The sequence below is a fragment of the Leptonotus elevatus genome, chromosome 17, assembly GCF_054856555.1.
Source record: "Leptonotus elevatus isolate MCC_2025b chromosome 17, RoL_Lele_1.0, whole genome shotgun sequence".
Taxonomy (NCBI): Eukaryota; Metazoa; Chordata; class Actinopteri; order Syngnathiformes; family Syngnathidae; genus Leptonotus; species Leptonotus elevatus.
Genome location: NC_141255.1, coordinates 14,398,573 through 14,422,336, shown reverse-complemented (window position 1 = coordinate 14,422,336; position 23,764 = coordinate 14,398,573). Strand labels below are relative to the sequence as shown.

The 23,764-nt window shown below is 41.2% G+C and overlaps 1 protein-coding gene across 2 annotated transcripts in view; it reads left to right on the top strand.

The window, feature by feature from the left end:
* The window catches only part of exoc4 (exocyst complex component 4), an 85,623-nt gene that overhangs the window by 13,458 nt on the left and 48,401 nt on the right, over positions 1–23,764 (top strand). For both annotated transcript variants that reach the window (XM_086060012.1, XM_086060011.1), the window contains exons 9-11: positions 2,132–2,277; positions 3,811–3,899; positions 15,407–15,503. In XM_086060012.1, coding sequence (XP_085916138.1) covers positions 2,132–2,277; positions 3,811–3,899; positions 15,407–15,503 — 332 coding nt within the window. The remainder of the gene's footprint in view (positions 1–2,131; positions 2,278–3,810; positions 3,900–15,406; positions 15,504–23,764) is intronic.

Here is a 23,764-nt window from a genome sequence, read left to right as displayed (position 1 = left end):
CCTCGTATTTACATGTTGCCTGAGCGCGCTGACAACTGGCATCTCCTCTTCGTCACATCCAAACAACACCCCACCGACATCCACCAACATCTGCTACAACAAACCCACCGGAGACGTCATAAAAAAAAAAAATCCACGTTTTAGCACACGATAGTGGATCATACAATCTTGGCTGGCATCCGCTGCCATGTAATTGACCATGTTGTAGCATTAATACATTAATAAATGGGATTGTTAATCTAAGAGGATAATTGCCAAAGTCATTCACGAAAGTTGAATTGCGGCTATTGGACTTTTAAAAATTATTATTCATTATTATTAGGTGAATGTGCGGTGTTACATTCAAAGTAATTGATAATCCGCCTTCTGTCTTCCTTCCTCTTGGTCCTTCATTGACTTTTCTTCAGGTTCTCTCATCAGCAACCTGTTGATCGTTCATTTCCTGCCCCGTAATCACCCGCTCCTTCTCAACTTTATCTGCGGCCGTTGTCTCTTTCTGTTGCCGTCCGGTTAATTGCCTCCAAAGTTCACGCTGTCAACGGGCTAATGCAATTTAAGTAGGGTCGCAGACCTCTCTTCTTCAGCGCAAGTGTTGGCATTTCATTAGTTTCTCTTTGGGGGTTGCAGGCAAACTGGGGGTACCACACCAGCTCATCATTACTAATTAATAGTGGAATTGGATTAATAGCAGCAGCAGCAGCGTGAGATCAGTAGCAAACTTACAGCGACCGCTATGACACCTATAGAGGTTTATTTTCAAACACAATCACCATGTTTCCATTATGTGTGCACACTTGAATGGATGCTATCATGTAACGGCTTTCCCATGCATGGCGACAGGGTTGCTCTCTTGCTGCGCTAATTACATCATTATGGGCGGGATGGATCTCCATCTGCCCGGCCATTAGTCCTGTGCCATTCCTGGTCCGACCCGCACTGCACCACCGAATTAGACACACGCCAGCGCTAAATGGGCCCCACTAAATTATGGAGCCATTTGATTCGTTGGCGGCACTATTTCGGAGCATATGTATCGTGCGCGGGGCCGAAGACGTGGACGAGGGAGCGAGAAAATAGAACGATTTTGAAAAATGAGAGGTGACGACAGCCAGCCAGGATCGAATGATGGAGTAGAGGAAGTTAACTTTTCTCTGTCGGACCAGATTTGCAGTGGGCTCGTCCTATTGTTAGAAGTTGATAAGATTTTTATGAAGCGTGATAGGACGTTGACGGATTTGGCCATGGATCATTGGCTAAAAGGAGGACAAGGCTCTCCACAGTGGTCATCACACACACTCAGTCAGTGGTCTTTTTCTGTGGAAACGTTTGCTTGATTCCCACTGATTGTGATAGATTCGGGTCATATTAAAACAGATATAATCCATCCATTATTTCTCTCAGAATTTAATTTTTTCTTACCAATATATTTTGGGCTATTTTAGGCATCTAACTTTGTTGTAGGGCTGGGCGATATGGGCAAAAAATTTAATCTCGATTTTTTTCAGTCATTCAGGACGATTGCCATTTTAATCTAATAAACCCAAGAAACATTTATTTAAAGGTTGCATTTATTAAAAAATAACTCCTGTGCAAAATGTTCAGACAACAATAATGTTCAGACAACAATAATGTATACTGATTCTAAATTCGTTTTAACATAAACTTAACCTTCATAGTTTGTACTTAAATGCCACAAGTAAGTATTTGGTAGCTACTGTAAACATGTCTTGCAAACCACCCATCCAGCATTGGGCAAAATTACAACTCACAAAAACACTTGGCTGTAACAGAACATAAGAGCAGCTTTTAATAATCCAGAAGACAAAACTCGATTTCACGATTTAGCAAATTTTAGATTTTTGAAATGACGATGTATCGAATTAATTCGATTTATTGCCCAGCCCTACTTTGTAGGAATGTTTAAGAAAAGTTAAAGTAAAAGTACCACTGATTGTCACACCCAACTAAGTGGAGTGAAATTCGTTGTCAGCATTTGACCCATCCCCTGAGGGAGCGGTGAGCAGCAGGGATTGCGCTCGGGAATCATTTGGTGATCTAACCCCCCAATTCCAATTTATATGGGATGAACTTGTGTAGACAGTGTTAAGAATTCATTATCTCTGTGGACCAGGTGCTGCTGATGGAGTACCTGGACGTGAAAAACAGCCGCAGCTCTACAGAGCCGTCGGCCCAGCTCGCCTACGCCAGCACCGGCAGCGAGTTTGCCGCCTTCTTTGCCAAGAAGAAACCGCAGCGCGTCAAGCAGTCGCTCTTCAAGTAAGTTCATAATGGGCATACGCCTGAGCCCACCTGACACCGAAAGTCCAGTTATGCCATTAATATGATTAACTTTTCGAGATGTTCAAAGCTACAATATGTGCTTCAGGCCTTGTCTACACGTAGCCGGGTATTTTAAAAATGAATATTTCCCTCCTCCCTGTGTAGAAAAAAAACACACACAGCCACTAAAATGCACACAAACGAAGAAGTGCGTTTATAAGATCATTTACATGCATGCCCAGCCTCTAGGCGGCAGTAGTTAGACAAATACTGCTCGTCTCTTGACGTCACTTCCACATTACGTCACACAAGCACGGACTGTAAGAGCAAACGACTTTAAAAAAATAAATAAACCAAACATGTAAACACAAAGACTGAAAGGATAAAAACAAAATAAATACAAATACAATACAAAATAATAAAATAACTAAAAAAGCTTCACTTGTCTTTTAACAACTTTATCCATGCAACTTAACAAAACACATTGTGGAAGCTTTTAGGACCTGGGGGGAGATCTTGGGCTTTACTGTCCTGACACGTTCTCCTTCCACTAAACGTAAAAAGAAAAAAGGTTTGTTGTCTGGAGCCAACGCCACAGAAACAAAGGTTTTAAGAAGCTAAAATCACCTGGCAGTGGATAAGCAGCACCCAGGCTTCGTTGCAGCCAGCCCGAAGAGGTGCTCTGTGCCCGGCATGTTCATAAGCGTTTCCCCCGCTCTCACGGTCCCCGTGTCGCCTGGAGCGTTCTCCGGCCCAGTGGAGCGAGCCCCAACCGTGTCGAGGCTCTGCGAAGCGGGGCCGAGAGCACCGCCACCCGCATCCCAGGGTCGCTGGAGCGTTCACCGGGTAAAAATTGAGCACTTTCCCGCTTCCATGGACTTCCAGGAGCACTTAAAACCACCGAGAGCGGCCAGTTGCTTCCCCAGGATCCCAGGTACGCCGCCAGGGTACGAGGAGGCTGCCCTCGGCCTCCTGGAGCCATTCAGGAGGACCTCCAGCACACTTCCAAGATTTCCAAGAATTTAGCCGGGTGCCGGTGGTTGCTCTTCTGGGTAAATTGTGGGACCATGTCGGCCTTTTATCTCCGGAGCGGAATGTCGTGGAGCAATGGGACCGACATAGAATAGAATAGATAGAAACAAATGACTTGGACAACTCTGCTCACTCCCCCAGTACTTCGATCTCGTCCAACGTGGAACCGTGTAATTTTGCGTCAGACGAGCACGTGTGCAATACACCCGATATAAACAATGGCAAGAGTTGCTTGACGTAGTGTGTGTGTGAGTGATGTGTGTAAAGCGATGACGCGAAACTCCGTTTACGACTGTTATACGTGAACGCGGATCACAAATCTTCACTTTGGCTGGAGTTTTTTACATTTTCATTTTTAATGAAAAAAAAAACCGGGCGTGTGGTCGACAGGGCAAAACGCATAAAATATCTCCCGTTTGCAAAAAAAAACCATGCTACGTGTAGACAGGACCTCAATTTCATGTAGCTTTCATGTCATTCTTTGCATACCTATCTTAGATTTGAATCGTCATCCCATGCCATTAGCATGAGTGCCTACTTGAGAGAGCAGAGACGAGAACTCTACAGCAAGAGCGGAGAGTTGCAAGGTGAGGAGGCATAATGTGAGCGAGAGTATTGATGAACATCTGGAGCGGGGAAGTCGGGGTGGGGGCCGAGGGATTGGAGTTGACAGGACGAAGTGTGAAATTGACGGAATACAAAATGGGGCGCGTGAGGCTGTCGAGAAAAGGTAGATCCAGCAGATGAACACAAGCTGGTTCAATGAACAGAAAAGTGCTATTAAAGTTGAGGTGTTTTCATTATAGTTGTTTTTTGTTTTGTTTTTTCAATTAGATTTAGTCTTACTTAGCTCTTAGAGCAGGATTTTTATAGTATTCATAATTTTTCCCCAAATAATTAATTTGGGTTGTTTTTATGTTTTTTTTAGTATGGTTTTTAAATCATATTTGTTGAGTGTGAGAAGTCATCAAACATAATAAATAATATCCCAACAAAAAATACAATTTTGAAAATGTTTTGAATATTGTTTTAATTTTGAAAACGTAGAATGTAGTTTGTTAGTTATTGATTTTTTTAAACAATTGTTTTTATTTCATTTCTAAAAATATTTGTGTTAAATTGTTTTGTTTCTTTTCGGTAACTATAATAACCTTGTAACAGATTGAAGGAGATGTGGGATTTACAGTGAAACCTCAAGTTGCAAACTTCATTGGTTCTGTGAGCCCGTTTATAACCTGAATTGTTCATCAATCGAGGTAATATTTCTCGTTCAAATGAATGGTTTCAGCCCCAAAACTAAACTAGTGCTACCATTTTTTTCCAGAGAGTGGTTAAAAGTAAATATGCAATATAAAAATTATTGAAAACTTTCATTTTAATTATTTATTGCTCATTAACTTTAAGCAGCGGAAAAAGGAGACGACTACACCTCTGAAAAATAGTTTTCTTCCATAATTACATAGGGAAATTCAAGTATTTATTTTTTCTTGTTTAATTCATTGTTTGATTTGGCATACCGATCCAGGGAAACTTGTCTTTTTTGGAAGAAGCAAACATAGATCTGTCCGCTCGTCCCTGCCAATTGAAAATCGTACATTAATACTGTAGAGGTCATTTTTAAAGTTTTGTGCGTAGCCCAAATTGTTTGTAAAAAAGCAAAAAAGTTACTTGAATTTTCACTGTATGACTTAAGCCTGTTTATCAGTCAAAATCAGACTCCTAATAAAGTAATAATAACACTCTCCAGAATGGGCCAGATTGACGGGAGAGAGTGCAGATAGCACCTGGACAAAATGGGTCGAGATGTAACACTGAAAAAGAAAGGGATAGCAGGGTGACTTTGCAGAATACACCCACAGGGACAGACCTTCAAAACCCTCCTCTCACAACGCACGCATGCACACACACACACACACACACACACACACACACACACACACACACACACACACACACACACACACACACACACACGCACACGCACACACCCGCACACACACCCCCACACACACACAGGAGTGAGTGAGTGAGTGAGCGAGCTGCACAGTCAGACCCTGGAGAATCAAAGCTGCTCTATTGCTCCTACATTTTCTCTCCCGGACTCGCCGTCTCTTTGCCCGTGACCTTGTAGTTTCACTCTGCGGCGCTGTTTGCCTGCAGTCACTCCCACCTTCACACCCAAGCCCCCATGGACAATGAAACACATCAAAAAAGCAAAGTAACAGACAGGAAAGCTCTTTTTATTTGAACACCAAAAATGCCCCCAAATTAATGGGACACTTTCTGAATAGTAATCAATTAGTTAGTAAACAATGTATGATCAAGTTTCATCCAGATTTAAATGTGTTTCTGGTGAAATGCTAAAACTAGGGCTGCAACTATTAATTGAATAATGCGACACCCATGTCACTCACCAGACCATGCCCCGCTTTTTAAAACCATTCACACTCAAAGTCACAAATAGTACAGCAGAATGTGAGGTTGGCGACCCCAGCTGGACAAAAATAGTACCTGCACCTCATATACATGTCGTGTTTAATAATTCAAAACAAATTTTTGGACAATTACTAAATTATTTGATTGGTAAAATACTCGTTTGTAATAGCTGCAATTGTAACTAATGCAGCATGAAGCACATGACAACCTGATTTGACATTGATACGAGTGTCTGCTCTCACTCGCTTTGAAAGTTGATCAGATTAAACCTGTTTTGTACTTTAGCTTCCCCCCTGCATTCATAGATGTTGAATAAAATGTTTTCTCATCTCGATGAGAGGGATTTGGGGAAATGTAGTCCATTTAGTGTGTATTCTCTCGCCTAAATTCAATAGGAATGTGCTCTGATGAAAATCAGATGATATATCCATGGTGCTAAAAACATAATACGGAAAGATAATAATTCACAAATCTTGTCATTACTTAAGAAAAGATGATGAAAAACTCAGGTTGACAAGCAAGCAAGTTTCCATGATCCAAATCCAGCAATATTAATTACTATGAGTCGCAAACAAGCATTCCTTAAGCACAACACAAAGAAGATGTTAGTGTACTAAATAACATTCATTAATCCAGTTGCTTTTTGTTAGTTACTTGCTACTGTACTGAGTGAATGCAGAAAGGAGCAGCACTGATCAACTGTGGAGAAAGGACCCTCCTCCCCCACAAATAGGCTTGAAATAACAGCTTACTCTTTTTTTTTACCATCTTCCATCTGTCTGCACCTCAGAAAAGAACAGGCAGAATTTGTCTCTTTTTTTTTTTTTTTTTTTTGAGTGGCTGAATGCCTCAGAGCGTTCATAAGAAGATGAGATTTCTCTGGGCTTTCATTTCACCTGTCACAATGCGCCGCGGCGTCCGCAAAGAGCCCGGGCCCCCAGCCTTTTGAACGGCCGCAACGGGATTGAAGCAGTAAGAAATCATTTAGAAAGTGAAATAAGTCCACTGCCATGGGTGGGGGAGTGGAGGTGGGGGCTTGATGGAGGAAGGAAGGTTAAAAGTCATTGTTTTCATCAGGGTCTGGAAAAGAAGCCATTAAGAGGTTTCTGAGGTGCAGAAATTAGAAAAAAAACACGCATTGAAGACTTCATCCCGCGTCAAAGGAATTTGGTAGGAAAAGGCGCCTGCAATGAGAGATGGAGTTGATGAGCTCTTGTGGCTGCGGGATTTACTTGACGCTTGAAGCTAGTCAAGCGTATCTTGACGCTTATTTGAAGTCAGTAGTCAACATTTGGAAGTGTGGGCTTGATTGCAGGGAAGTTTGGCTATTTCAGTGAAAGTTACAGTCCTTGGCCACACCATTCTGTTCACCGACCATAATTACATCTAAAACAAGAGAAAGATATATTTTTTTAAATCAGCACAATGATTTTTTTTATTCAGAGCTTTTAGTCACATTTGACTTTGTTTGTTAAAAATGAAAAATATTACTGCAGTGCTTTTTACCACCACTTTGAACTGCAACGACAATAGTAAACATTGTATGAATACTTGGTCTCAAGTATTCATTTTTAAAGGCAGGACAGATTGGTTAGCAACTTGCCATTATGCTACATTGGTCTCCAAAGGCAAAAGGGTTGATTTAGGGCTGGGGGAAAGTCAACTAAGTTGGATAAATCAAAGACGCAAAGTTTGAGGTTGACCAAAAATTTGCGCCCGAAGTGTTGCTGGCACCATGTTTTGGTATCTAACCAGAGCAGCACAATGTCCATTGTACTGAAGCTTTTTTTTTTTTTTTGCCAAATGCAAAGGACATTCTCTGATTGGCTAAGTGCATGGTCAGCCTCCCCAAACATCTCATCAGGACCAATTATGGGTTTCGCTTTCTCACTCAAGGAAGGGCTCGGTAGGATGAAATGTCAAGTTTTTAATCAACATGTGTGACTATGCAGTAAAAGGGAACCAGCAGAAGAGCCGTGTTTGTTTTAATATTACTATTGCCTTGAAAATGAATGTGTAATATATGTAATTTATCTGTTGAGCGCCGACCGTATATCAATGTAATGCATGCCAACACATGCACGGGAAGACATAATTGCCTCTTGCACACTCCGCCACGCCTCATACGCTTCAATTAACCCACAAGTCTTTATTACAGCTCCATATGTAGCCATATGTACTGCATTGTGTGTGTGAGTCTGGATGTCACTGTGTGGGTGTTTACTTCACACCACACCACCTCCACTTTCAATCACACTTTCGATGAATAAATGATGAAAGTTACAATTTTCCAGCTGTAGATATGTTACCATGCTGTTGTCTGTTCAGTCAGCTGATGGCACAGTGTTGGTGAAGCGAGAATATATATTTTATCCTCCCACCCATTCACCCCGCTAAGCCAGTAATATATTTTAAAAATGCTATTTCCGCATTGTGACACGGCCGGTCATTGTGTTGCGTGTAATATTGTCTTGCCCCGGGGAATGTTTGAAGTGACAATCATCCCACAGCAGCGTCATAAACACAAGCGTGCCTGCCATATGCATGCAAATAAACACACACGCTTGTGACCTCGCGCCTCCGAGATGTTCACATCTCCCACTCTGAATGCATTTGACACATTTCTCCTTTTGATATTCCAAAACATTGGCACAAGCAATCTAATTACAAGCCGTTTTACCCGCCCCCAGCCCTTGGAGATGAGAAAATAAGAAAAGTTGTGTGTTGTTTATGTATAAAAACGCAGAAATCCCTCGAGAACCGGCAGAACCGGGGGGGTAGGGGGTGGGGGAGTGGTGTTCCATGTCATGGCGAGGGTGGGACAGGAGGTGTAAATGGAAAAAAGGTCTGGCTGGCAAGAGATGTGGTGATGCGTGATATACTACACATACACTGAGACATTTTGGCGCTTTGTATTCTGATGGTGAAGATGACCACTTTCATGCCACAACATTAGGTATAATATTGGACTGCAACGATTAATTGAATAACTTGAAGAATTCAGTTTCAGCTTCGCACCATAATTTTTCCATACAGACAAATGTTACTGCAGTTGTATGCACTCCATGTAGAAATAAGTTGGCGTGATGGCGGACAGCCAGGAGGAAAGAGTCCTTGAAAGTCAGAAAATATCCAAATTTTAGATCATTTCACGCTTCACCAATAGAAGATAAAGTACTACGTGTACCAGAGCACAACACAAGGTAATGTGCTGATGTTAGCTAATTTAGCATAGCCTACCATTGCTAATTAGAAGGCATTGTAATACCATCACAAGTGGTCAAGAATATACGCAGCCACTCACTTTTAATCATTTTACCGAATAATCGCCAGTAAAACAAACACATAATAAACACCTCTCTACATGAGCTGCCAATGGCCAAAACTCAACATGCAGACCAACTAACATGTTTGCCAGTTATCAGCCAGCCAACTTTAGCCTCTCATTCACTGACACCCACATCACTCACAAGGCCTGGCCCTGCCTTTTAATGCCATACACGCGCAAAAGTAGCGAATACTACCATAAACCCTGCAGATCGTGACCCCAAGTGGACAAAAATAACATATGAAAGAATGAATGATTGAATTTTATTTTTCAAACACACACATATATATATATATATAAAGAAAACAAGAGAGAGAAAAAAAATCTACTCAAATATATAAAAAATCATATAAAACAAAAACATAACCTATACACATGTTCGAAAAAAAAGGAGTAGAAAGAAGTAAACACTTTTTAACTCCTACCCCTATATAACTTAATGACACATTCTCGAACAATAAGACTCAAACATTATTAAAAACACAGTCCTGTACATTCACACAGTACACACAGTCACATAAAAATACAACAAAACAAAGCGAATAATCCCTTAATATTTTACATTTTGTCTGTGGCATTATAGGCATTAATGATTTTATATTTTAGTTTTTTCTTAAACCCCGATAAGGAAGTACATAGCTTCAGCTCATCATCAAGACTATTCCACAATTTCACACCCAAAACTGAGACACATCCGTATTTTACATTAGTCTTCACTTTACGTATTTCAAACATAATTAAACCCCTTAAATTGTAGATTCCTTTTCTTAGTTTAAAAATGTTTTGAATACAAAGAGGTAAGCTATTATTTACTACACGAAAAAGTGTTTCCATTGTTTTTAAGCACACAATATCCATAAATCTCAAGATAACCGATCCTATAAACAACTGATTAGTTATTTCCCTGTAACCAACCTTATTTATTATTCTAATTGCTTTTTTCTATAATTTAACAATTGGGTCTATATTTGTTTTATACACATTACCCCAAATTTCAGCACAATATGACATGTGAGGTTAAAAAAAGTGAAAAATACAATATGTAGAGGCCTTTCTTATTTAGAAAATCCTTGACTTTATAATGAACAGCCACAGATTTTTGCCAATTTCCGTTTCGTATATTCTATCTGTGATTTATTTCCAACACAGTTTATTATCATTAATCACACCCAAAAACTTTGCTTCAGTGACGTGCTCAATTTCTATACCATTTAAATTTAGTTTCATTTCACTACTGAGTTGCATACTACTAAACACCATGAATTTAATGATAACTTATTATAATCATACCATTTTTTAACACTATCAATTCCCTTTCTACATGCGCCTCACATGCACGATTTTTGTGTTTAATAAGGCAAAATCTTTTTCCCCCCAATAAAGCAATAGGCTAATACATAGATTACTTGATTCAAAAAAATATTTGCAAGCTGCAGTCCAAATACATCGCGCAGGTTTTATAACATTCATATTTGCCTTTCATTTCAGTTATTCAGCCCCTTGAGTCCTTTTCCTCTGCTCCCCTCACGCCGATCAATATACTCGACTTCCCCTGACCTCGCCATTATGTTTTAACATATTCATAAAGCAAACCTCAGATGAGATTTGAACTTTGCCGGCCGAAAAAGTCAATTTATTATTATTGTTATGGGATTTTCATGCCGAGGGCGCTCGCCTTTGCCTTGCTCCTTTGCACGTATCTAATGTTGAGACTTAATAGAAATAAATCTAGCCAGTCCTTTCCCAGCATTGTCGTGCTTGTGTCACAGTGATGACGGATGAGGGTTTATGTAGGCAGCCAGAGCGCATGTACGCATACCTGTTATGTGATACGCAAGACATGCTGTAATCCAACCACACATAGTGTGTATTTCTCAACATGACAATGACACGGGAAAACCTCCCGGCTTGCTTTGCAGCCCACCTCACATTATGTCATATATTTGTGGACCTGCTTAAATGTGGATGTTTTTGGCGGAGGGCATAATTTACTCTACATAGATGTCACCCAAATTTTGTCTAAACTTAGTCTATTTAGTCTGTAGTAGTTTTTTAAAAATGTACATTGCGCACTGCACCATGAGGCAACAGAAACACTATGTATCTAATTAATGTGAAATAATAGGGAAAAAATATATATATTTAAAAAATATATTTAAACAATAGTTTATGACATTGATAATTAAGATAAAATAATAATAATAAAATACATTTGATCAAAGTTGGACAAATTTGATAATTAAATTATATAAGATTTTGTTTAAAAAATGATGTACTTAAAATCTATCTAGCTATATATATATATATATATTTATATATATATATATATATCTGTCTGATATGATATATGATATGATATGATAGCAATTCTGTCACTATTACGACAAGCCCTAATCATTGATTCTACCTGTGTGTTATACTAGTGGACCACCCAGGACACCCCATGTATGAAGTTAGCACTAGCACCCGTTACTTGTCTTTTGTGACACACAAAAAAGTTGAGTTTGACAACATATTGTGTGTAAGCCACCAGAAGGCAAAGTGGGACCAAAGTATTTTCCAAGTTACTTGTTTGACAGCAGATGGAGATTACAACAAGGTCGACTTAGTTTGCACAGCGACAAAAAGTAATCACAGAGAATGAGCCGGTGTATTCTCCCTCCAAGCCCAAGCTAATTTCAATTAGCGCGTGAGAACCCGTCGTCATTGGCAGCTTTGAGTGTCACCCCTGTGTTTACTTTTCATCTCGGAGCCACCGATCGGAGGGAGTAAAGAAAGTTGGAAACGTTGCCATCCACGTTTAAGCCTCCGTAGGTGTTGGCAGAGCTGATTAACCGGCAAAATTTGCTTGTGGCAGCATGTGACGGGTTCTTCAGATGAGAACGCTAAAGTTTTGTTGTTGTTTCTTTCCATTTTGTAGTGTTAATTAAAAGTGCGATGCCAGGCATGATGCACACACACACTTATATTGAGGCCTACTTTTTGGCGCACTATTGACATTAAAAGAACCATTAAAGCAGTTCAGAGTACTTTAGTAAAATGTAAAGTTCGAGTTTTTCGAGCTCAACTGTAGCACATTTAAAACGCCCTTAATATTCATTGTGAGCCATACAAGCCTGTACATTGTTGTCACAGCATCACTGACAGCCGCTCACTCAGTAAAATCCATGCGAAAACACACGCTCAATAATTAATCCCATTCATTTCACGCCTGGATATATTTATGCTATTATTTATTTATGCAATTAATTCTCATCAGAGAGTTGGGTTCCCCCGGCTGGCGGAGCACTGCCTTCAAATTAATTTTAATAATGGAAAGCTCTCATTAAGATCCAATCAGACATGAAGGCTGTCTGGGTGTAATAGAATGCCCCCGCACTTGACCAAAAGATTCATGTATTATTGAGATTTGCTGATTTTATGACATAGTGCAATTCCCTCAGAAAGTACCGGTACCTAAACACTGATGACAAATGGAACTCGAAAAGACAACAATCAAATTTAGTAACGTCAGGGAACAAAATGCAAAACATGAAATAACTTATCTGTTTTGTATACGATTCAATGACATTTAAAAGGAAATCTTAAAACTGGCAACTGCTAGCAGGAAATCAAAAGATTCTTCAGTAAACACAATAAAACAAGTATTTAATAATGAATACCAAGCGTAAATCTTTTGGGGAAATTGACTGGAGCACGAAAGAGGGAGCACATGATTCCTGTCTGTGAACTTTGGAGTTCTTATTAATTAAGATTCTGCTTTTTGTTTTCACACGTCAAGCGGTCTTGCCCTGTACCTGCCTGGTGCATCGGGTTCACTGACCAGCTGTTCCTTCGAGGTAGCAAAGTCAAAACGGAAGCTCACAGGCTTTTTCTGTCACTGGTGCCAAATTTTGGGATGAACACCTGGTCAATTTTTAAAAACTGTCCTTTCATTCCTTGGCATTTAACACATCATTCACTTCATCTTCTTTTGGAAGAAGTCCAATATTTTGTTAAGAATGATGATGTTTTAACTCGCCCTGTGACAGATGTAGATGAATGCAGCAATGGCATTAATATGACTGCTGAGAGACATACTCTGCAAACAAAGTATAAAATAATGATGCAGAGCTGAGTGACACACTTGTAAATGAGGGATTATTCCCTATCTTGACTCATCTCTTTCCTCCTCGCCGTCTTTAACACACGCTTGTGCATACTCAAAAACGGCTAAAGTCTCAGGAGACGTAGACGTAGACGTGGCGTTTGATATTACACATGCATTTTCTCTGGCCGCCTAAATCTGTTCAGGGGCCACAATTCATCGCAGGATCATACCGACTTTTTCTCATCAAACCCAGGAAAGTGTGGCTAATGCAATTTCACTAAGTCACTGACTGACTTGATTACATGTGGGCCGGGGGAGTGGATGCCAAGGCACCAACGGGGGTTGGGTAGCTGGCTGGCTGGCTGGCTGGAGGCTTGCGTGTGGTGTAGGTGAGGACGTACTGAAAAAAGTACTCCTCAATATTCAGCTGCATTAAGATTCATTAGGATTCCTCCTGTTTCCCGCTCTAAGCCGTCCCTTCTTCCATACGCTGCTAATCCCGCATGCTCACCAAAGTCCAGACCAACAGCAACATTTTTTCCCCAATTATGTGGCGACGGCTGGTAGCAGTCGGTGCCATCCTGACCCTGTCACGTCCAGACGAGTCTGAAGGAGCTCCATGCATATTAATGTCTCCTGCTATTTAATATTCATCGGTGTTATGCCCTGTTGGCAGCTGCTCCCAGACCCTCATGGATCAGTGAGGCTTCCTCTTTGCCTCCCTCGTCTGACATGGGTGTAGATGTTTAGAGCGTGAAATTAAATTGGTCATTGTCATCGGGGTCCACACGCGGGGGAGTTGCTTGTTTGTGCACGCACGAACGCTTTATGCTTGGACAGGTAAAGAAAACTTCCCAGAAATCTCGCAAGTTGGGCAAAGGATGGAAGATGAGCGCTCAGGTGGCAGTTTTGTTTGCATTCCGCTAATTGATTCCTAATTGAATTGGCGCAGGCTGCGCCGTTTGATGACAGCAGATCAAAGTCAGGAATTCTCCATTTGAAAGTTGGCGAAGGAATAAAGGCGACCTCGTTACTCTTCATGAAAATTCACAGAGTTGTCTCCCGTACGTTTCAAATCAAACTTGTTCGATAAGAAATGCATTATTGAGCGCGCAGCCTGGGGAACAATAGCTTGATATGCATTTGAATGCACGCCGCTGAGGTAATACGGAACGCGCTTCGGCGCAGCGCGGTGGTGTCTTTGTGTTCTATCACACGAGCTCGGCAAGGCCATATTGGAAATGGAAATGGAAAAGGAAGAACACACAAGGCTCAGGCTTTGTTCCAAAAACTCACTTTGCCCATCACCTATCTTACACCTCTTCAAGTTTCTCATTTGCTCGTTTAAAGTCTCACAGGACCTCACATATTATAAATCACAATTTGCTTGCTAACAGCATATGCACCTTCATGTGGGGATTGTGTTCCTCCAAGACGCGCATACCTGAACACGCCATCATTATTTCCGCTGCGCAGTTTGCCCTATCGACGGAAAGCCACAATTCCGTCTCCCGTCAATTATATCGATTACTTCAGCATGAGCGGAGGTAATGGGCTTCAGTGATCTTTCTTTCCCCTGCGATATCCGCCTCATCCCCTTTTATGCATGAAACCCCAAGCCTGATATCCCGCCCCATTGCCCCAATGTCGTTCTGTGCCACCAATGTCGGAGCTTGTTTCCATCATTTCCTGATTAGTCCCTGTTAGCTGAGGTGAAGCATGGGCATGCGTTTGTATTTGGGACTTCGCTTCTTTATTTTTGCTGCTGTGTCACCCAGCAAGCAGCACGGTGTTATAGTTAGCATAGCACATGTGGTTCACATTCAGTCATAAAGATTGTCCTGAAATTTATTTGGTCTTGAATGGACTAGGATAGGCTGAGGTTAACAATTAAAACAACACCTCTGGGCTTCTGTTAATGTGTGGTGATGATTTTGTCATCATCCACCACCACGCCAGCCTGTATTTTGCCATTTTGTTGTGTTTTGCCATGAGAGGGACGTTTGTGGGCGGAAAGTGTATGTTTACCCCTCCAGCCAATCACAGAGTGGGGGGGGGGGGGTGCCGCTAAAGGCAGGCGCAATGTTGACTAGAAGAGTGGGGGTTGAGCCATGGGAGAAGTCAGTTTTGAATTGGTTAACAAACACAAAAGGACAAAACTAAAGACCCCACCTTTAAGCAAACCAAAATTTTGTCTTGCAAATGTCCACTACCTTAAAGCTAAGTGTTTGTCTCTGTAGGTGGCGCTGATGACAACCTGATGGAAGGTGGAGAAATGAAGTTTGTGTGTAAGCCAGGAGCGAGGAACATCACTGTCATCTTCCAGCCTCTTCTCAGGTACTCCACTTTCCACCATTTGTCTAAAAATCAAAATCAATTAGTAGAAAATGGAACTTACTTAGCAGCAAAGAAACGCCAACACTCTCAAGACATCCGAGATCCGGCACGTTAGTCGATAGCAGTAAAAATCAAACAAATTCTATTACAAAGCCTCTTAGTGACCATCCATTGATTTGTGACTTTTTCATGTTGATCGACTTACCATAAATCGGACCCTATGTAATGCACTGGACCTCCGGTTGGAAATGTTTTGTTGATACCCACCAGCAATTGGAATCGACAGCCGTCCTGGCTTTTACTTCACATTAGATTGAAGTCTTTGGAAGGCCTGCTACATTTCTACAGAACTCCCAGGAGATGTTGCAAATCTAATAACGAAGACGCCTAATTGAATTGTGATGCTGTGATACATTACCTTCAAGGCTCCATTAAAGAAAGATGGCTCTTATTTCCTCGCCGCACAGTTTGATGCCACGCAATGTCTATTTGTAATGCACTGGGGTGGGATGATTGTAGCGTTTTGGCGGAAGCGGCGACTTTAGCAAATGCTTTGACGTTAAAAGCGTCTCAAATGCGCCGCCTGTGGAGAGCTGCGGCGACAATGCAGCCATCTGGATGGCGGCTCTATTAGCACATCCAGAATAACTGCTAAACACCGCATCTGAAAAACTTTGATGACCCATCGTTTTGATCCATCCAAGCGATGCAGAAAGAAACTACAGCAAAAAAAAAACTCCTTGCTATGCCATGTTGCCGATAATGGTTTGTATCAATCACTTGCAGTTGCTTGGCACTCCCCTCTTTGCGACTAGACGGTGAGCGCCGCTGGCACGCCGTGACTTACAGATGGTTTTCTAATGGCGTAGCTCTGCTGATGCATCGCTAAACCTCCCGCAGCGAGCCGCGCAACTCGTGGCGGCAAAATGAACAAAAAGCATTCGCGTTGTGCACAAGCTGGCTAAATGCAACCTAAACAACTCATGCCAACTCATGCCAACTCTTGGTTAAGATGCTGGCCCTTTCGTTAGCTTTCTGAACTCACTCACTGCCAGGTTTCGAAGCAGAGTTTCAAATGTTGCCAACCCTTTTAAATGTATTTTGTCTCAGAATATTGTGTTCTTTGACAATTGAAGCATCACAGCTACCAAAATGAAGAGTAGACTTTCATCTTTTACCAGAAAAGGTACGTTTCTAGCTTTTCGTATTCTTTGGTAATTAACAGCAGGACATTCATCAAAAACAAAAATGTGTCAATTTTTTCGTTTGGTTTTTGTGACATCTCAAACTATAAAGCAACAAAAAGAAGACAGAGAAAGGAATCTTGTTGGCAAAATAATAATTTATTTACAGGTATAAAACCTTAAGGGGCACTTTGTAATCTGTTCGAACTTGATGGACTGTGCTTACCTCAAATCAAAAGCAACATCACCATCTACAATCATTTGTTAGTCATTGCAGTGGTTTACAAAGTTGAATTACACAGGAAAGTTGGGCAAGACCCTCTTCCACTGCTGCTTGTTGAAAACATACTTGACCAATGTATAAGTTGGTGGCAGTAAACATTTGGACAAAAATAAACGTCCACAGCAGTAAATGAATTAATGCGCGCAAGACCTACAAATGCGCTCTTTTCATTACTGGCTGTCATTGTCATCTTCCCTAAGCCATTCGTTCCCTGTGTCTCTGCAGCAAATCAGCTTGCACATTAGGCGGCGCCAAGGCCACCGCTTGTTTCCCATTCTGTCTTGGACCGTCTAGCAGCAGAAAAGTTGCGAAGGTACGCTCTGGCGCCTTCAAGGTTGTGCGTGTCTGACAGTGAATATGCTTAGGGGGATTATTTATTCCGCTGGGCCCTGGACGGGCTCTGAATCCCTGCTGCTTAGAGGCCCGAGCAGTGAGGGAAATCTTAGTCAGACATGGCTAATTACCATAGATAAAATGATGGGAATGACAAAGATGCAAGTAGTAAAACGCTTTCTGCTGTTGTATTTTGCATCTGCTGCAATTAATATGCATGAATGGTAATAATAATAAAGGCCAGATCTGTGTCAAATCAATGCTAAGAATATGGGTTGTCGTCAAAGGTGACTGCAGGTAGTGAATATATGGCTTTGAGGGAGTGTTTGTGCATGAGGTAGCCAATTTAGTTGACTTGTGAGGTCTCCAGTTGACATTTTGCTGGTATTTCCACTTCTTGCACCGGACGGGCTTGGCATTTTGAAAAGAGTCCGCGAGGGTTGCTAATCTCTCCCTGTCCACCCGTCGCACGGGGGTGAGTTGGGGCGACGCTTATGGATGTAAATGAGACCAAAATACATACATTAACGCCGTGTTAAACCAGGGACCCGACGATATTCTGTCTCGTGCTCATTAGAAGCATGGCGGATGCGTACGCAGGCCTCGCAAAGTTGGAGTGAGGAACAACTGCCCACAAGGTCAGCACGTGACAAAGAGCGCTGGGAGGGAGCGGTGAGGGGAAGGACGTTGGAGTGAAAGTGGATGAAAGTAATGAGGAGCAGACAAAGAGCTTGATGACAGGAAGAAGACAGAAGGTCCTGGCCACCCGCTGCACTTGCCTGTGGTGAAAACGGCAACACACCATGACTTGCCACTAATTTTGCACTCTCATTAAACTTACTCGTTGAGAGCAGACAGTCCAAAGACCACAAACTGAAACAGCTATGTAGGTGAAATGGGCCGTTTTTTAAAAAAAGTTATGAAAACATTTTCTTGCAGGGTTTGTTGCATTCTAATTTAACCCATTAAGGCCTAAAGCGCCTGGCAAAACATGTCTCTAAAACCTATGGGTGACTTTAGAAACCTAAACTTTTCCTGGAAATTCAACAATTTTAAAAATAATTTATATCTCAGCTCCTGAAGCAGATAGAAACAACATTTCCAAAAACATTTCAGAGCTTACACCTGTGGCGTTCACACAAACATAGGTTTATTATTATAAACCTTCAATATATTTTTTTTAAATCAAGAAACAAATGTTGCATTTGCGCATAGTTGTAATTAAGGATGTCCCGATCACTCTTTTTTGGACCCGAGTCTGAGTTACATCATTTTGAGATCCCGATCCGATACCTCTGCATTTTATTAAGCATTTTTTTAAAGCGTGAAACAAGCCAACTTCACAACAAACAAAAGGCTGCATTTGAAGAGCAAGCAAGCAAAATGTATTTAATCTTACCTTATCCTGACTGATCTGGACTCGCACCAGGCTTGACTGTTGGCCCGGATTTTAGCGACTCTGCGAAGGATGACAGACCCTGCTGATTCGCGCTAGCCTAGGCGAGGCACCGCTCCCTTCTGTAGAAATTTATAAAATACAATCTAGATTACTTATAAGACAATAATGCCCACCTCCAGTAACATTTCAACTATCATATGAAATTAGTTCTCAAAAACTCCTCCTCCCTCCTCAAAAAAAAAGACACAGCCAGTAGACTGGTATGTGACTCCCGTGAGTTGCCTATGAGCAGAATCAGAATGTTTGGAAATCATGGTTCGTTCTGTACGTCTTTGCACATTTTGCAACCTTGAATGAACAGTGATGAAAAACAACAACGCTCGCGAACCGCGGCGTTTACCCTTGCAAGCCGGTGCCGTTTAGTGAGACACAGGCTTTAAAGGCAAACTGGCGCTAATATAGTTACCACCAGTACCTGAACGCTTGCATTGCTGGCAGCCGTTGCTGCTGTGTTGATCCTTCCAGACTCCGGAGCGCTCACTAACACGACAGACAGTTATCGCATTCTGTGTGTGCAAATACTCTTGCATCGTGGTAGTATTTCCTCCATTAGACAAAATATCCAATTTGCAAATATTGCAAGTTGCCCTGTTGTTAGCTTTTCTTAGAATATGTCAACAAACTTTCGAGCGAGGCGCCATGTTTGTTGCTCGTCGTGCACGGAAATGTTGCGTGTGTGGTGACGTCATCGTCCCCACACGGAACTGATAAGGGAATCGTTAGCAAAAATGGCAAACGATGCCAAGGAATTGAAACACTATAAGCCGGTTCTCTATAAGAACCGGTTTTCGATTCCCATCCCAACATCTACTGTACTGTACATCCTTTCCGCCACACGAAATGCTCACTTTGCACACAGTCCAAGTCGCACCGTCTCCGCTTTCCACATTAAAGATGATATAATCCAAATACATAAATAATAAATAGTGTCACTGTAGCATGGTGTCACCAAGTGATGCCATGGTGCACGCTAAGCTGTGTGGAAAGTCTCACTCTGTGCCACCGCGCAACTCCAGATTGAATAAAAAGTTATAAAAATAACCTCATATATTTATTTGAGTCCTGATCGGGAGACAATGTCCAATTCCGATCGAGTCAGCAACCACGTGATCGGGCCTGATTTCCGATCACGTGATCAGATCGGGACATCCCTAGTCTTAATAACCTCGATGAATTGAGTGGTATATTCGTCGTCCATTCCGTTACAAAGTCGTTGAAATTTTCAACATCATATTTGTCTACAAACATATTTCTGAAGAATTTGCCACTGTTGACTCCTTACACTGGAAGTTCTCCCGCGCTATAGTCAATCGCGCCATTTATTTCATAACTCCCGCAAATCTGCGTAAGCCATAAATGCTCGAATACAATTTCAGAACATGCTACAAGGCCTACGTCACCCTCACGTGTATATTCTGATGCATTTCATCGGCTAAGAGACCAATAATTGGTCAAAACAAAACACATTGACTTATCCGCTTTCCCGGATTTAAATGCAGAAGAGCGCTCCCAGCTTTAACGGTAGAAACACGTTTGCGCGCTCCCGGCCTTAATGGGTTAAGATGACCAAGGTGAGGAAGAGTTTAGTGTCTCATCCGAGACGAACGCTTAATGGAGAAATTATTCTTATTAAAATGCTAAATGACGAAAAATGACATGGCTGAGTACGCCTTCTATTACCGTGACGACCATGTGACACATACAAACAGTGGTAACCCCAAGTTTTCCCTCAAAACGACAATTTGTAGCATTTTTGTCAATATTGGTTCCTAGACTATATGTCTGTAGTTGTACTCGGACTTGAAGTCTCGTACTCCAACCCTAATGTAAGCACGAATGACAACACTTTGTTAGCAGACTGCAAATTGTGCCTTGCACATTGTGCAGCATGTCAAGTAAACGGACGTAAGTGATGGTGCGATAAAGTATCACTTGAGCTGTCCTGTCACAATTTTAGTTGTTAATATGTGATTAGGACTGTCACAAACAAATCTTATTAGAATCCTTTATCCTATTGATTATTCAATCAATTACTCGAGTAATCGTAATGTTTCTAGTTTTCAGACTGAGAAACCAAATAACTGCATTTGATTGAAATGTGTGGAAGGACTGTTGGAAAAACATGCAGGATTTTTTTTTAAGACTAATTCTGATATTTGACAGATTTGATTCTGATTACTGATCAGTCAGTTGATTGATTAAAAAATGTTGATAATTATTACAATAACTTAATGCTGAGATGTCAATTACAGGCAGAATGTTGACTGTTTTGCAATACTTTGTCCTTTAGTTTTTCTTAATTAACAGAGAAAAATTGGCAAAAATTAGTCGATTGGTTGCTGAATTAATCATACACACCCCCCCCCCCCCTTATTTTACAAGAACTAATCTCGGCCAATGTACCTACTAAAAAGTCATATATTTGAGTGAATTTTTTGCCATGTTCAAGAGAAGTACTTAAGTGTACTTGTGGGGTAAAAAAAAAAGTAGTATTGGTGCTCCAGCAGCTCTAAATGTAGTTCTCCTTCCCATCTTTTCTGCCATGATGAGCGGGCTTTTCCTTCAGTCTCTTTCTCACCCTCACCCATTAAATACCAGAGCATCGTCAAGAAGGAATTTACACTAGAGATGGTCATGAGCTTGCACGAGCTGAATGTAGTCGACAAAAGAAAGCAACAACATAGAGGTGGGAGCAGATGGCGGCGACGGCAGAAAAAGCACAAAGGGAAAGATGATTAAACAAAAGGAACAAACGGACAGGTGGGTTGTGAGAGTAGAACAAGATAAGAGCCAAGAAGAAAGAAAGTAAGAAAGCCTCTTAAATTGCGTGTGTGTTGAATGGCTTGTTAGTCTGCTTTGAATTGCTAGTTTTGTATGAGCACGCTGTAGAACAATGTTCTGGCTGGAAAAAGACCCAGAACAAGACAAGAGCGCTTAACTGTTAGTGTTTAACATTAAACATGGCAATATACCCCACTGATGCTAGGTGGTCGAAAAATGTAATGCTCCTCAATGCATCAGGTGAAATTGCATTACACATTCAACAATTCACCCAACGGACTCATAAAAATGGTCTAAAACCCTAAACAGCCGCTCATGTACTACGTGTGCTAATACTGTCCTGTCTTCAGTTCTTCAGAAACACTCAACGCGATCTTGCCACAAGCTATTTATTCACACTCACAGTTAAAGTTTCCAGTAAATCAAACATAATATAAAGAGAATTGGATGCAAGGGCAAACAAATGATAACATATTATGCACAACGTCATAGACGGGCTAACAGATAGCATCAATATCAGAATTCAACCTTTAAAAGATGAATATTTGAACACAAGCACGCGCATTATTTTTTAATCTACAAAAATTGATATATTACTGCAGCATTGTGCAATGTTCTTTTTTATATCTTTTCATCAAATGCGCATAACAGTACATATACAGTGCCTCCTGTGCCATTATTATTACACGTTTATCATTTTGCAGAAGTGTAGCTTTAGCCGCGAGCAAACACGAGTACAACACGCATGGTTGGCATGGACACACACACCTCCTATATGAAATCCGACATTGCGGAGGTCTTTTCACCAGCTATAGAAGGCCGGATAAATGCTTTGATTTTGTTTATCCACCCCTTAATGGAATCACACCGGGTTCCCAGGGCAACATATGAACCAGGCAGTCGTCATCTCTGCCGGGATTGGCGGGTGGGGTGGGGGGAGGCTGGGGGGTTTAAAGGGGTCCGGCTTGCCTCAGCAGTAGACGTCTTGTGAAGTTGGCTTTGATGTCCTCCGAGGGAAATAGCGGACACTGAGAATTGTAGGCTTGTCCGATTAGAGGCTGAAATTGTACTTGGAAACAAGGATTTGTCGAAATGTATGCTGTAGCGCAAACACCACACAGGAAGATGTCATAATCTTCTTCCAATCGGCTATTCTCGTTTAGGTTTTGTCCCCTGCATTTTCTCTGACTGCTCACATTTGGAAAAAGATTGCACTGTATTATCATAATTTTTCTCTCGTCCTCTATTAAAGCTGAACAATTAATCGTAATGTAGTAGAATGCATTTTTCAACTGCTGCATTTGGGCAAAAAATGTTGTACTGTTTTTCAAATCACATATTCCGCAATTTGATTGTCTTCAAACTTGTGCAGCCCTCGACTGTATGGTCAACAATCTGTGCATATTGTATTACCCACAACCATTTAATGAGGCCAACCCTTCCTTATTTTCAACACACAATAATTCAATTAAGCCCTTATATGGCCGGAACACCTCTCAATGCTTGTGAAACCGCAAACTCACAACAAGGATGCATTGTTGACACAAAATCCAGCCAATTTACGGATGATTTCCACATTTTCCATTTCCTGTTTCTTACCTCCTTAAATCCTTCAATCCCCTGACAACATGAGCTGCCACTCCGCGTTAGCGTCACATCAGTGAGCCGGCCTTTGATTGGGGGCCGGGCCTTTCCAGGTGGGCGAGCCGCTCGCTGCCTGATAATAACCTTGTTTGATTGCTGGAGCGGCGATGTAATTGATTGATCGGCAAAGGCTTTTGAAGGAGCCCGTGCAGATGCCAGGGTGCGGATGCGTGTATGACAGACTGTGTAAAACTCAAGTGAAGACATGCTGCAAGGGTTTACTTCAACCAAGCCGTCCACTTCAGGTTGGAAAGGTTTGCAATAGTTGGTCCTGACAAAGTAACCAAGTATTAATGATGGGCATTTTTTCTTATTGAAACCACTCACCTCAGTGTGTCGAGCTCCTTATTTTGGCTTCCGTGTAGAAACAGTTGACAGTATACGTATGTATTTAACTGTACCATATTTTTCAGTTAATATTTTTTGGGTGGCATCTCATATTTTTTTCTGAATATTTAATATTTTTCTATATGTTTTAATATTTTAATTTATCATTAGTATTTGTTTTTTATTTTTTATGTTTTTTCTATATTTTTATCTATTAATTTATATATATATATATATATATATTGCAGTT